This window comes from Macaca nemestrina, chromosome 6 (assembly GCF_043159975.1).
Source record: "Macaca nemestrina isolate mMacNem1 chromosome 6, mMacNem.hap1, whole genome shotgun sequence".
Lineage (NCBI taxonomy): Eukaryota > Metazoa > Chordata > Mammalia > Primates > Cercopithecidae > Macaca > Macaca nemestrina.
Window position 1 is genome coordinate 61,465,142 of NC_092130.1, and position 16,075 is coordinate 61,481,216.

Genomic DNA, 16,075 nt, shown 5'->3' on the forward strand with positions numbered 1-16,075 from the left:
ATTATGTAACCAGTAAGAAGTTGTCTGTAGAAAATTATTGTAATGACTTAGAAAATTGCTCACAGTGTACAATGTAAATGATTGAAAGGTATATAGAGGATTAATTAAATTCTGTAAAACATTATGTGTAGGTATGAGTGTATGTGTGTGAATGTGTTCAGTGAACTATATTTAGCACATTCTTCTTCACACTGGGATGTAGAGGGAAAGAAGAAAGACATGGTTATTTCTCTCACTCTGCCTACAGATTAGTGGGGAAGACATGCTAAAGATCACTGATGCTTATTGGAATAACAGCCACATTTGATATGGAAAAGGACCAAAAAGAAAGTGGAGTGAGGAATAAGTGTTGTTGGTTTGAAGGGACTGAGTGAGGGGTAAGTATTTATCTGGGGTAGGGGAGAATTGTAGGTGTGAGAGATTGAATGACTAATTCAAATGAGCTAAAAGCACTTTTAAGAATTTCCACTGCTGGGCGTGATGGCTCATGCGTGTAATCCCAGCACTTTGGGAGGCCGACGCTGGCAGATCACCTGAGGTCGAGAGTTCGAGACCAGCCTGGCCAACCAATGTGGTGAAACCCCATCTCTACTAAAAATTCAAAAATAAGCCGGGAGTGGTGGTGCATGCCTGTAATCCCAGCTACTTGTGAGACTGAGGCAGGTGAATCGCTTGAATCCAGGAGGCGGAAGTTGCAGTGAGCCGAGATTGCACCACTGTACTCCAGCCTGGGTGACACAGTAAGACTCTGTTTAAAAAAAAAAAAAAAAAGAAAGAATTTCCACTAAATATATTTCTTTATCATTTTTTTGCAAGGTGTATTATAAATATTTAAGTTATTTTTCAAGTATTTTAGATGCAAAACTAAAATATCTTTTGGTATGACACCATGCTGGCATAAAACACTGAAGAACCCATAGGTTACTATGGGACACACACACACACACACACACACACACACACACACAACTTTAGACAAATTAAAATTTTTTCATTGTTGCATAATAGATATACATAGTTTTGGGGGCACATATGACAATACAGTACATTCACATAATTTGTAAAGATCAAATCAGTGAAACTAGGATATCTGTCACTTTAAATATTTGTCCTTTCTTTTTGCTGGAACCATTCAGTTCTTCTCTTCTAGCTATTTTGAAATGTACAATAGATTACTGTAAACAATAGTTAACAGTCTTATTTCTTCTATCAAACTGCATATTTGTACTCATTAATTGACTTCTCTTCATCTTTCATCTGCCCATCATTCCTGGCCTCTGGTAATCATGAGTCTACTCTTCATCTTCATGAGATCCACTTTTTTTGCTCCCACATATGAATGAGAACATGTGATACTTGTTTTTGTGTGCCTGGCCTATTTCACTGAGCATAAAGACGTGCAGTTCCACCCATGTTGCTGAAAATGACAGAATTTCACTCTTTTTTATGCCCAGATAATATTCCATTGTGCATATTTGCCACATTTTCTATATTCATTCATGTGTTAATGGATACTTAGACTGATTCCATATTTTGGCGATTGTAAATAGTGCTACAATAAACATGGAGTGCAGATGTCTTTCTGATGTATCGATTTCCTTTCTTTTGGATATATGCCCAATAGTAGAATTGCTGGATTATATTGTAGTTCTGTTTTTAGTTTTTTGGGGAACCTCCATACTGTTCTTCATAGTGGCTATACTAATTTACATTCCCACCAACAGTGTATGGGGGTTCCCCTTTCTCTGTATCTTTACCAGCATCTGTTATTTCATGTCTTCTTGATAAAAGCCATTTTAACTGGGGTGAAATGATATCTCACTGTGGTTTGATTTGCTTTTCTCTGATTATTAGTGATGTTGAGCATTTGTTCATATATCCGTAGGCTATGTGTATGTCTTCTTTTGAGAAATGTCTATTCAGATCTTTGGCCCGTTTTTTAATAGAATTATTTATGTTTTTTGCAGTTCTTTATGTGAGCAGTGTTTCAGTACTATCAGAGATGGGAGATATTTAAGAATGTGTTAGGCCATAAATGCCCACCACTACTCACTACTCTGTACTGACAGAGCATTACTTGTAATGTAGCAGGATAAGCCACAGACAAAACCCCTCAGACACCGAGTTAAAGAAGGAAGGGCTTTATTCAGCTGGGAGCTTCGGCAAGACTCATGTCTCCAACAACTGAGCTCCCCGAGTGAGCAATTCCTGTCCCTTTTGAGGGCTCACAACTCTAAGGAGGTCCATGTGAGAGGGTTGTGATCAATTGAGCAAGCAGTGGGTACATGACTGGGAGCTGCATGCACCAGTAATTAGAATGGAACAGAGCAGGACAGGGATTTTCACAGTGCTTTTCTATATAATGTCTGAAATCTACAGATGACATAACCGATTAGGTCAGGGGTCAATCTTTAACTACCACGCCCAGGGTGTGGCACCGGGCTGTCTGCTTGTGGATTTCATTTTTGCCTTTTAGTTTTTACTTCTTCTTTGTTTGGAGGCAGAAATTGGGAATAAGACAGTATGAGGGGTGGTCTCCTCCCTTAGTAAGAAATGACAGCACTGGGTGAATGTAATCCAGTCTAAGCTAAAGAATGAAATCTATCTTAAGTTGAAGTACAGCTTAAATCTATTCCAATGACATTTTATTTTGTTGTTTTAAAAGTCTACCCTTTCATTAAAAAAATCTGCAGAACGAATGCACCGAGGGCTCGAGAATGAGCATTGGCATTGGCATTTTCACTCCTTCTCCATAAAACAGATTGAAACAGACAGGGAAGAAAGGTAAATACCTGTGACCTTCTTTAAATCGGCCTCTGCAGAAGTCATTGGGAATGAAATGAAGCCTGCAGTGAAGAGTACTCAGGGAGGCCCCTCAGGTTTCCCCTCCTCCAATGGAACTTCTTTTCACTCTCAGTAACTCTTTTGTGCTCTCAGGAGGAAAACAGCTAATAAGCTTAGATATGAACAATTGGCTCCACATGTATCATGCAAATTTCTCCAACTTCATTTGCAAAAAACTGCTGAATGACATTTCCTCAGCTCTAGCTACTGTCCATACCTCTGGGGAATGCAGACAGTGTGGTAGGGTCAACTCCATCATAAAGAGGCTTTCTTGGTCTCAATAGGCACTTTATGCTCATTCAAAAAGAAATGCTTTGAAGGCTTTTTTGGCTAGAGTGTGTGAGCATTGCTGTGCAAACTGAAAGAGCCAGCTTATGCTGGGCCAAGGGAAATTAGCCTGACCCGTGAAGGGTCCTAGAACTGGCCCTGAGGTGATGTGGTTTGATGTGGGTTTGAAGATGACCTCCAAATACCTGGTCAGTTTACAGTAACCCTTTGCACTCGACTCACACTGGTGGATGTGAGACGTGTCTAAAATATGTGTGACTGTTTTACTCACAGGCAGTTTTTCTTTATTCTAGATTGGGCCCCTAACCATGTTTTAAACTACTATATATTTTACCACTATTTAGGGTTATGTAGACCAAACAAAATAATTATTCCTGAGAATAATCCTTAAGAATAATTTATGAGGCCGGGCGCGGTGGCTCAAACCTGTAATCCCAGCACTTTGGGAGGCCGAGGCGGGCGGATCACGAGGTCAGGAGATCGAGACCATCCTGGCTAACACGGTGAAACCCCGTCTCTACTAAAAATACAAAAAAAAAAAACTAGCCGGGCGCGGTGTCGGGCGCCTGTAGTCCCAGCTACTCGGGAGGCTGAGGCAGGAGAATGGCGTAAACCCGGGAGGCGGAGCTTGCAGTGAGCTGAGATCCGGCCACTGCACTCCAGGCCTGGGTGACAGAGCAAGACTCCGTCTCAAAAAAAAAAAAAAAAAAAAAAAAAAAAAAAAAAGAATAATTTATGAATTATCTATCATTTCAAAGCCAATGTTTTCACTTCTTGCAATTTTCAGGGAAAGTTTTCATCTAGAGAAAATATTACACAGTAGATTTCAGTGAAAAAATAGTGAAGAAATTTTAGGGAAATATTAAGTAAATTTTGGTGAGAAAAAATTTAGGGAAAATTCAGTAAGAAATTATAATTCCTATTTTGGAGTTATAAGAAGACAAGAAGGAATAGTCCAATGTGCTTTAGGTTACAGCTACAAAGAATAGTAGTCTTATGTTCAGGAAGAATTCATAATTCCTGAGGTTTAATATAAGAGGAAAATAGAATCTAGGGATAGAAGTATTAATTGATGCACACTTATATTGGCTTGATAAATATTTATTTCCATACAGTAACATCTGGCTTATCTGAAATCATTGTAGCCAGTAATTTTAGTGGTTAGTAACGGAAAACCAACCAAAATGGACTTAGCAAAAGGAGATTTTAATGCCAGTTGAAAGTGAAAGGTACAAGTAGGGCTGTTTGATGGAGGGGCTCAGATGGGATCACCAGGACTCTTCTCTCCATCTCTCGTTTCTGCTTCATCTGGATTAAATTCCCTATGGTCAGCAGCATTGCTACAGCTGTTCTAGCCTCACAGACTTACTACTCTCTGCCTCTTTTCCAGGTGATCCTGTAAAACTTGTGGGATTAATTCTGGTTGAACTGATTTAGGTCATGCTCACTTCTTCATCTTGACTCTGATGTGGGGAAATGCTATGCACTGGTTGACTTAGGCCTGGGTCATTGACTTCTCCCCTGGGGCTGGGCTGGAGACCTGAAGCATCCAGTGAACTGAAAGAGAGCAACGGATAAGTTCTCAGATGAAAATCAAAGGCATAAGACAGCATAATGGAAGTGAGAAAGATCAATGTCTACCGAGTGTCCCAAAATGTATCTTATTTTAAAACATTATTTTCCTGTTTTCCATAGTAGTTTATTGAGAAAAATATTTTGTAAAAAGCCTAGCTTGGTCAATAAAATGTACTTTCTCGGTACTTGATCATTTTCAAATTTCCCTGTTGACTCCTGTGAAACCAATATATTAAACATTCTCCACATACAGGCTTTTCTAAAAATGTATATTGAGATAGAGTATACTAAATAGAATATATCCTGTCTCCTCCCTGTCTGAGTCCTAGGAATCTCAGCAATCCTTTAACAAATGGTGTTCTGTGAGCTGGTGTGTCTTTGGTGTGAATCCACTGTGGGTGGAATGAACTCTTTTCAGACCTATGTATGTTACTTCTCTTAGTCAAAGGACAAAATCCCATACACTAGCTGGCTTATAAACAACAAACATGGATTACTCACAGTTCTAAAGGCTGGGAGGTTCAAGATCAAGATGCCAACAAGCTTGGTGTTGGATGTGGGCCCATTTCCTGGTTGATAGATCATACCCTTTCACTGTGTCCTTACATGGTAGGAAGGATAAATGAGCTCCCTTGAGTTCATTTTATAAGAGCATTAATTCCATTTGTGAAGACTGCCATCATGACCTAATTGCCCTCCCAGAAGGCCCTACCTTCTAATACCATTGCCTTGGGGATTAGCATTTCATCATATGAATTTTGAGGGGATACAAACGTGCAGACGATAGCATTCTCTCTGGAAAATACCTAAGTCAGGGTCACATCTTGGCAGGTGAGTTAGAATGAAACCCTTACCAAGTGGTCCTAACTACAGGATTTGGTCAGGAACTTCTGTGCTCTCACACTCCACTTCTTGGCTTCAAAGTGAGGGATTGTCATAGTTAGGTCAGTCTGGCGATTCCCTAGTCCTTTTCTTCTGGAATCTTTTTGTACCTTATTATTTCTACAACAAATTATTATTATTATTATTGTTTGAGACAGGATCTCACTCTGTCAGCCATGCTGGAGCATAGTGGTGCAAACATGGCTCATTGCAGCCTTGAACTCCTGGGCTCCAGTGATCCTCCAGCCTCAGCCTCCCAAGTAGCTGAGACTACAGATGCGAACCACCACACTTGGCTAATTATTTTTATTTTTTTTTTGGTAACAACAGGGTCTTGCCATCTTGTTCAGACTGGTCTTGAACACCTGAGCTCAAGCAGTCCTCCCACCTCAGCCTCTCAGTTTTGGGATTACAGATGTGAGCCACCTCGCCCAGCCAACAAATTCTCTTTCTTCATGTTTGTTGAGAGAGACTCGTGTCTTATTCATAGCTGAACTTGTATGGCATATTAAACCTTTCCTTATTTTTTTTCTGAGCAAAGCACCTTACTTGACTCTCATCAGTCCAGGAATTGGGTTAAGTAATTGTTTAACTTTCTTTTTATTAATTTATTTTTATTTATTTATTTATTTATTTATTTTTTGAGACAGAGTCTTGCTCTGTCGCCCAGGCTGGAGTGCAGTGGCATGATCTCGGCTCACTGCAAGCTCCACCTCCCGGGTTCACGCCATTCTCCTGCCTCAGCCTCTTGAGTAGCTGGGACAACAGGTGCCCCCACAACCATGCCCGGCTAATTTTTTTGTATTTTTAGTAGAGACGGGGTTTCACTGTGTTAGCCAGGATGGTCTTGATCTCCTGACCTTGTGATCTGTCTGCCTTGGCCTCCTAAAGTGCTGGGATTACAGGCGTGAGCCACCGCGCCCGGCCTAACTTAATTATTAATTCTAGCGCATCCAGGGATACATCTAAGATGCCAAATAATTTCAGTAACTAGAAGGGTACCAATATGGGATGCAGGTAATAAAGGTTGTTAGGCTTAAATGGAGGTAAGTATTCTTACAATCATTTAATCTCATTCTTTTTTAAATAACTGAGTCTGAAATGTGAACTTCAATCTTCTAATGTCCTCAAGATTTTGACACAACCAGAGCTCTTTCCTTCTGCACAGAAGACCCCAGGTTGTTAGCTTTCTACTTAGTTTATGATATTTTCTATTTTTGTCTGATAACTGTCACTTCTTAGAACCATCAATGTACCTAATTTAAAGAGATTCCTGGGCTTCCCTCTTGTTTTATATTTCTAAGATAAGGAAAACTTGAATGATTTACATGTAATTCCAGTGCATATGTTTAATACACTGACTTGGGAGCATTTAGTTTGACTTGCTGAGTATCTTCCTCCATCCCCTTATTTTCTAGTTACTTTCTGGGTTTTGAGTATGAAAAATAGGTGGAGGGAGTTTGGCCCTTGCATTTTGCAAAAGGCAAACGTCTACTTTTTAGTTTTAAGGACCTCAAGGAAAGCTGTCTCATCTTGGAGACTTTATGTTTTATGAATGAACAAGTGGTTTCTTTCAGCTATTCTGTTAAGAACAATTTTGCAAATGATCGAATAAATTTGCTGAGTGAATGCATGTGCATTTTGCTGTTGTCAGAAAGATGTGAAATACAGCAGCAGGGGGTGGCCCTGGCTCTCGGTTGAACTGTCATGTAGATGAGGTTTGCCTTCAGGGCCCTCACACATACCCTTCTGTTACCCATCTCCTGTTTCCTGGGCTTCATCCTCCACCTGTCCTGGCTTCCGGATACCTAGGATTCTCAGGCCACTGGGCTCCTTTTTGCTCTGCTCTGCCTGCAAAGGTCTTCTAGCCCTAGGCAGTGCATAATGCCCTCATTTGACCCTCCTAGTCAGTCATCTAAGATAAACAAAGCAGATTCTTAATCTACCTGGATCCCAGCTGGCTGCCACTACTGGAAATGAGTGCCACTACTGGAACTAAGCCTCATTAAGGTGTTAATTCATTGAAATGGTTTAATAAACAATTTTTCCTGAGATTACAGGCATTATGATAAGAAACACTGAAGGTCCATTTACATTTAAGTCAAGAGAATTATCATCCTAAGGTGGAATTTCAGGTAAGTCCATGGTCCAGTAGGCCTAGCAAGGGGGCAGCTTTCTGTATTTCCCCTGAGGCAGACTAATCCCTTTCTTCATGGGCTTTCTCCCTGTCTTGCTCTGTCAGTACGGTGTTTGAGATATGGATATCTCCCTTATCACCAGGATGACTGGGTATTGGTTTCAAGCTGTGTTCCTTCTGGGTTCATATCTAGGGGTTGGGCCTGTTTATGACCATTGCCACCAACTCCTAGACTGATTTCCCTGGATACAGCCCTGCTCCAGATTTGGCTGTCTTACCATCTCTGCCCCACTTGACCATTCTGAAGCCACATTCTCTGTACTTCTTTGTGATAGAACCCTATTGTCTTCCATTTGGACTTGCACCAGAGATAGCATATGTGGAATATGGACTTACTTTGTGACTACTAACTCCTCCCTGGGGCTGCTGATTCTTCTCCCACATTTCCTACATTTGTTATCTACCCCCTTTTCTCTAGTTCTGGCTCTCTGTCTCCCAGCAGCCTGCACTGCTCACCTGACCTGTAGATATTATGGAGAACCATAGAGTTATAATACATACAGTGTATGGGGAGGACATAAAGCATTTTGTAGTAAAGAAAAATTCGTGATTTGAACCTTGGTTGCCTCCCAGAGATACTCATTCCACTTTATCACGGATGCATACGTTTTATCCCACTTCACCCAGAGTCTTCATTTTTCCAAGATAAAATATCCATTCCTCCTTGGATCGAATTACCAGATTCTTCATTATACCAGTTATTCTCTTACAGGAAATCCATTTTGCTAATGTCTCCCTGAAAATTTGGTGTCCAAAGAGGAACAAAATATAGGCAGCAGGAGAGTTCATACAAGTGTTTTACCAACTGGCCTGCATTTCTCCATCTTGTCCTCAAAGATGTGATGGGAAACTTAAAAAAAAAAGCCTTCCTGAAATCCAGATTAACTTTGTCAAAAAGGAGCTATTTCATATAAAACATGCATGCAAACACACAAGTAAACATCGGACAAGTATACATTACAACTTAAATATGCAAAATAAAAAGGTAGTATCCTTTATTTCTTATAAGTGCTCTCATTTTGTCCTCAGTCCCATATTCCACACAGTAGCAAGAAAAAAGTCAATAAAAAACTTGTCAGTTCTTGGTATCTTGATAACTTGGCCTCTTTGGTTTTTAAATGGACTCTGTTAGGTTAGCTCAAGTGTCTTTCAGATAAATATTCATTTAAATTCAAGGTACAAACTTCTTACCAGAAAAGAATATTTTTCTTTTCTTTTTTTTTTTTTCCCAAGGATTTGCCCCTCTGCTTTCTGCTCCCTAAAGTGCCATATGGGTGTCAGCGAGGGCAGACTCAAGGAGGCCAGTGTATGGTAATGAGTTATTATCTGGATCTTTGCGCTGTCTTTGGAGTCTTCTCTGGTCACTGTGGAGATGTTTCTTATCTGTCTGGATCATGGAGCTGCTGGTGTCTGCTACAGAAAAACTGTGGCTGGTAACACTGTGTATCAGGGACGAAGGTAAAACATCTACCTGTTACAGATCGTGACCTCTTCTCTCACCCTCGTGAAGTCCAGGTAAAAAGTGAAGAACACAGAAAAAGATGGTAGTGAGATGATGACTGTGGGGCTGAGATGAGCAGTGCATTTTGGCCCGCTGACTTGGTACAATGGACTGAGTATTCGTGTCCTCCTGAAATTATACATTGAAATTGTAACCTGCAGTATATTAGGAGATGGGGACTTTGGGAGGAAATTAGGTCATCAGAGTACAACACTCATGAGCAAGGTTAATGCCATTATAAAAAGAAACTCAGATAACTCTCTCGTCCCCTTTCTTCTATGTAAGGATACAATGAGAAGTCAGCAGTCTGCAACCTGGAAGAGGCCCTTCACCATGCTGGTACCCTGATCTCAGGTTTCTAGCTTCCAGAACGGCAAGAAATAAATTTCTGTTGTTTATAACCCACCCAGTCTATGCAGCCTGAACTAAGACTCTTGGCAGAGGATAGCTACTGTGGCTTATTCTGGCTGCAAGAAGTGCTGTTGCTAAAGCCAGCTCCTAAGCCCTTGGTCCATTTCAGCTGGGAGTTTGGAGGTCAGGAGTCAGTTGTCCACAGGAACACTTCTGCAATTCTCCCAATGTGGAAATCCATGTTTCGGGTTCTTTGTTCCAGAAATGCAGACAACTCAATACAGGTGCTCATTTTTAGACTTTATATTGTGAAAGAAAACCAACTGCTATAATGAAGGGGGACATGGGGCAGAGTGGACAGAATGCAGGCTTTGGAGACAGAGCTAGGTTTACTTTTCCCTGTTCCCTTTCACCTTGAACATTTCTGAGTTTCATTATCAGTAAAACAGAGGTAACAAACGCCAATCTGATTTAAGAAAACCGTGTCTGTCAATAAATTGAAGCTATAATTATAAATCATAACAATATCTCTAAGTCCATATACTGTTTTTCAGACATTCCAAAGAGATGGCAGCTTGCTTCCTTTATCATTGGTTGGCTTCATTAAGTATGACATTTACCCCCAGTACAACCATTTTTCGTTGAGACAAATGCCTTGTCTCCTCAGAGGATCTCCCTCTTCCTGACAGAACCCAGAGAATCCCCGTGAACATCCTTCCACTCCCTCCCCTGGGGATCCAGGACCATACTAGCCCTGTCTCATTGCCCTCATTACTCAGCCCAGGGAGGACTGGTAGGAACTCCCTTTGTGGCTTGTTGACATCAACTCTGAGGATGTGCAAGATGGATTAAGAAAAGGCCTCTGATAGCTTTTTCTTTTCAGGAAGCCAAATGTTTTTTAAATCAGAAGCAAAAGGATTTAGCACAGGGAGGCTAGGACTGCATTTCTGTCAAGGGGGAGAAAGCTAAACTCCCTTTCCCCTGAGGCCCTTCTGTATTTCCCACTGGGCTGTACCTCCCTGTCATGCTTTAAGCCTTCCCTTCCCGGTCTTCCTCCTCAAAGCCTCTCAGCTGAGCCCTGCTCTGCTCTCTATCCAATGTGTGAGACTGACCGTGAAGACAGGGAGTATAGAGAGGTCTTGTTCTGGGAGGAATAAGATCGGTTGTATTCTCGTGTTGTGTAGGAGGGCTTTGCCCAGCAGCTTCTGGGTGCTTCCTCAGCTTATTTATTTAATCAAATTTCTGCAGCAAGAGTTACAAAACAGAAGAGCAACAAGCTTTCCTACCACTCTTTGGCCCCAAAAATACTCCCATGGGGGACATGGGATCCTGGCTAAAGAAACGTGGTCCAAATTCTGAGTGGTGTAGGGCTTCCTTTCCTTCTTGTCTGGGGAAAGTGGCTCCAAATATTGACTTAGTTCTTGTCTTCTCCAGTGACTTGCCCTTTGCCTGGCTGTCTCTGGGTATGTGAGGAGAGCTGGGAGGGAGTGAAATCTCAGTTGCATAGTTGTATTTCTCTTGCTGACAGAGAGTTCTCAAGCTTTTGGAGCCAAGAATTAGGACTGGGAGTGTTCCTGGTTTTTCCAGTGAGGCTAAACCATTGGCTTGAAGTATATGAAATCCTGAAAGTGAAGCTTGGTCTGGGTGATCTGTAATCTGTAACGATCTCTAGAGAACCCTGCAGATCTCTTTTGCTAGGAGCCCATGATTCTACAATACACATCATTTGCTGGATTGGGGAAAGTGAGGCCTTGTGTTAAAGGCCTGCCAAGAATCAGATGACCAGAAGGTGGCACTAGTAGTATTTATAAGGAGCCACTGCAGAAGTTTTGGTCAATGATAACAGCACTTGCTTCTTTCCAACTCTCTAAAGTGAAACAACTGTGTTTTGTTAACACCATGTTACACAGAGCTTTTTTTGTGGATTTCTGCTTTCACCCAAACCATCACAGCCTACTTTCTTGCCGTGTTAGGAGTGTTACTTATGATGAATTCAAAGGCCGGAAGGTTTTGTTTGTTGAAGTTTGCTCCATGTATTTAAGATGCTTTCTATTCTTTGAAGCTTTGACAAAAACAGTCTTGAATTCTCTGGGAAAAAAGAGACCCCGTTTGTTTGGCAACTGTTCTCCCTGCTCCCTTCACCCACATTGGGACTGTTCCAGAGGCCTAGATGCAAGGTTGATATTGTCTGCCCTGCCAAGCTTTTAGCTTGTCAAGGCTTTTAATATTCTTTGTATGAGTTTAATGTAAAAAGGCACCAAGTTATTCCTGCCTTTACATGACTAATAGACTGCCTCATAAATAAGTAACTCTGTCTATGTAGTTTTAACAGTAAAATAGCCTACTTAAAAGGAACTTGAAAGCCACTAAGAAACTTGGGAGAAACTCAGCAGGAAGCCTCCCTGTCTGTGCCGGTTTGTTTATCCGAGGAAGATTTTTCCAGAGGAAGCAGTTGGCAACAGTCCTATTAATGGCAACATAGAAACCTACATCTTCTCCATTTGTTGGTAGCTCTCTAGCGCAAGGGGCTACCAGTCATGGCATGAGGAACTACAGCAGAGATGGCAAACTTTTCTGTAAAGACCCAAATAATAAATATTTTAGGCTCTGCAGGCCATAAGGTCTCAGTTGCAGCTACCCGACTCTGCCACTTTAGCTCAAAGCAGCCATGGGTGATATATAGATGAATGGGCATAGCTTTGTTCCAATAAAACTTTCTTCACAAAAATAGGCAGCAGGCTGGATTTAACTTATGGGCCATAGTTTGCAGAACCCTGAACTAGGAAAAGGGAGAATTAATTTTTTTCCTTCTCCAATATGGACATTTCCTTTTTCTTCCTCTTGTTTTGCTAGGATGGTAGTTGAGGGTTGTCCACGTGTGTTTGGCCTTGTCCTAGCAGATTTCCCACTATTACAGGAACACAAGGAGCAGAGAAGGTTCTGTTTCTGCTATGGCCACTGCAAGTAAGGAAAATCACCGACAAAAGTGGGGGATGGAAGCTGGGTGTCTTATCTCCTTCTTAGTTCTTAAAGGTAAGGGTTTGTATTGGATCAACTGAATTCAGCATAATCTTCTGGTGGCATTGTATTTGGCTAACACTGGTCCTCTAAATTAGGAGTTAGCACAGGACATGGGCCAAATCTGACCCTCTACCTATTTTGATAAGTAAAGTTTTATTAAAACACAGTCATGCACATTTCCTTACATATGGCCCATTGCCATTTTACAGTGATGAAATTGAATGGTTGTGACAGAGGCCTTATGACTTACAGAGCTTAAGATATTTACTATCTGTCCCTTTATAGAAAAATTTTGCTGACCCATGCTCTAGAGTAGTACTTTTCAGACACTGTAATGGGCTACTTTCCCTCTTTCATTTCCTTTAAAAAATCCATCATGTCGATGTGTAGTTCTGTTGTCCATGACTGATAGCAACTTGTGTCCCATCCAACTCACCACACCAGGCCTGGAGCCTCCCCGGGTCCATTCCTATCGAAGGAGATGAGTCTTCACTGTGTATGTGCTTTGGATATGACCACAAGGTCAAATGACTATAAATGTTTTAATTGCTTACACCCAAATTCTGTACTTATCTAGTAATGGACTGGGAACAGTTTGCAGGTCAGCAGCATGGTTCTAGGGCACTGACCATCAGTATTACTTAAGTATATCTTGTTGAAATGCAATTTCTGATTCGTTTCAAAAATCTCATGTAGGGCTTGTCTTTCAGAATTTCTAATAAATTTCCAGATGAGGTTGATGCCACTGGTCCTTGGACCATACTTTGCCATTGCTCTAGAGGTATTTCTAAGGGGGTCAAATTTAATATCAGATACTGCCTATACTCACAGAATGGTGCCGGCTACATTATTCCCATTTTACTGATTAGGACTATCTTATATAGAAAAGTGAAGCAATTTGCAGTGGGCAACCAAGAATGAAACACAGATGCCATTAACTAATAGATGCCTAAGAAATATAGGCACTCTTACCCTACCTTATCCATAATATTTTAATCTGGTAGTCAGTTTTCCTAGTGCTGAAACCAGCTGTGCTTGCAGCTTAGCTGGAACCAAATCAGTAGTAATATTGATTACAGCCTGTTAAACAAGTACGGAGCATAAAGAGAAATGCAAATTACTTTTAACCTCGACCCCCTCCTCAACCCCTACCTTCTTCGTTTCCTTCTTCCTCTCATATTATTGTGTATTTGTGTTGTTTGGAGAGTTTCCAGGTCTTCACTTAGACATGCAAGCCATTGGGAATGAATATGTCAAGTAGAAAATGAAATCCTTTTTTATGTGTTTGTAATGGTAACACATGAAAAATATACTTAAATAAAGAAATCAGACAAATGCATTTCTGTGTCATTTGGGGGCACTGCTATAGCCACACATCCAGGATAGGGATTTGCGTGTGGAGATTTATGTTCACTGGAGCTGAATTCTACCCATGCTTTAAGCCTTCCCTTCCCGGTCTTCCTCATCACCTGCTGTTTATCAGCTGCTGCTTATCACTTTAAATGATCTGGGCCATTGAGAAGAACAGAAAAAGACGCTAATAAGGGAACTTAACTTTCTGGGTTGCTTACCATGAAGTTTATTTAGGAGACAAATCTCTTTTTAAAAGATTCACCCCATGTAGGACATTAAAAATGCTGATGATGTTTGCTCATCAATTCTACAACAACAGTGCTTTGCTTTTGTATCTATACTGTTGCTCCATACTTTTCCTGTTCAGAAATCAGTTTCCATTGGAATTAATTTGCAATCTATCAAAGCGAAGTTGTAGCCATGTTCTCTAGGATAAAGTGCCAACCTGGGGCAAAGCCTTTTGTATCAGCTTCTTTGAAAGGACCCATCTCCTCCTTATGGTACGTTGGCCCTCCCATGTTTTTTTTTTTTTTTTTTTTTAAATTGCCTTCCAGAGATAATATCAAAACCATGACAACTTTTTACTGGTAGTTTGACCAATGTTGAAATAATGTCACAACGGCATTTGAAATGAGGAATTCTGTTTTGACAAAGCACAGCTGAGTTGTTTGTGATGCTTTGTGTGTTGAATAAGTTACCTAAGGTGAAAGGATCAAAATCTAAGTGTCTTTGCCATTTGAATTCCCAGAAAATTTGAATTCTGAATTGGAAAATTCAGAAAACTATGAAGATGAAATAGATTTCCATAGGCTAAGTTCTTAAACTAACCAACAAGAAGGCACCCACAACTCAACCCTTCCAAACTTTTCTTCCCAGCAAGGAAGGTGAAAGCCTGTCCTTCTGTCTTCTCTTTTCATCAACTGTCGGACCATCCACCCAAGCTTCCTACATACAATTCAACCCCTCCCTGTCCCTCCTTCCATTCCTCCAGTTCAGGTGCATTTTCTCATCTCTGTCTTGATTTCTGACATAGCTCCTGAGTGGTCCAACTGCCAAAAGTCTTGCTCTTCCTATGTCCTCTTAGCATCTGTCTGAAATTCAAATCTGACTGTGCCATTCCCTTTCTGAGACTTACCATCACCATAGGGATGCCATTGCATCACATCTGCATTCTCGACCAGACCTTCCATTATCAGGCTCCTATGTTTGTCATTGCTACCTCCCATCATGCTCGGCATTGCACTTTGTACTCGAGTAATATAGAACTATGTGTAGTTTTCAGAAATATCATGCTGTTCCATACCTGGTGCCTTTGGTTATGATTTTTTCCTCTGCCTGTAAGACTCTACCCCAGTGGTTTTCAACCAGGGACAATTTTGTCCCTTGATGAGACAGTTGACAGCATCTGCAGACATTTTTGTTTGTCATAAGTTGGGGAGGGGTGCTATTGACACGTACTGCGTAGAGTCCAAAAATGTCAGCCTTCCGTAACAAAGAATTATCTGGTCCAAATGTCAATATTGCCAAGGTTGATTAACCTTCCTCTACCTCTTCATTTCCAGTAGGATAATTTCTACTTTTCGATTATGATTTAGGTAAGACATTCTCTTCTCTAGCAAATTGTCCATGATCCTTCCTTCTGTAGGATTGGGGAAGTAGCCCTTTGCTGTTCTATGAAGGGTTCTCTGTGTTTACCTATACCATATTTTCATAGGCCATATATTATTATAATTATTTTTTATTTTTAATAGAAAAAATACAAGTGTTAACAAATAAGCTGTCAGATTATACCAGAATAATGGCTAAATCCCACATTTTTAGTTCAAAGTGAAGCCAATAGGGGGTTCAGCTACCACTCCTCAGGCTTAAGATGGAAACAAATACAGAAACCAGCTCTACCACCAACCACCCTCCTTCCACACTGTCAACACAAGAAGAGAGGCTATCCCCTCACTCACATTTTGGAGAGAAGATGCTTTCTTTCTCCAAGGATAAGAGGAGGTCTGAAAGAATTTCCATTTAAAAAAAAAAGGGTTGGGAGGGCAACCTTCCAAAAGGGTGAC

The 16,075-nt window shown here is 40.9% G+C and overlaps 1 protein-coding gene across 5 annotated transcripts in view; it reads left to right on the forward strand.

Moving 5' to 3' along the window:
- LOC105500020 (DTW domain containing 2) overlaps positions 1-16,075 on the forward strand; it is a 474,953-nt gene that overhangs the window by 202,116 nt on the left and 256,762 nt on the right. The window contains exon 7 of one of the 5 annotated variants that reach the window (XR_011624753.1): positions 248-377. The exons of 3 other annotated variants lie outside the window; for them this stretch is intronic. Coding sequence is in view for 1 of the 2 variants with exons in the window: in XM_071098565.1 (XP_070954666.1) it covers positions 248-307 (60 nt within the window). In the remaining variant the exon portion in view is untranslated. Of the gene's footprint in view, positions 1-247; positions 728-16,075 lie in introns of those variants that run through there. One more of the 5 variants, XM_071098565.1, reaches the window with a different exon arrangement.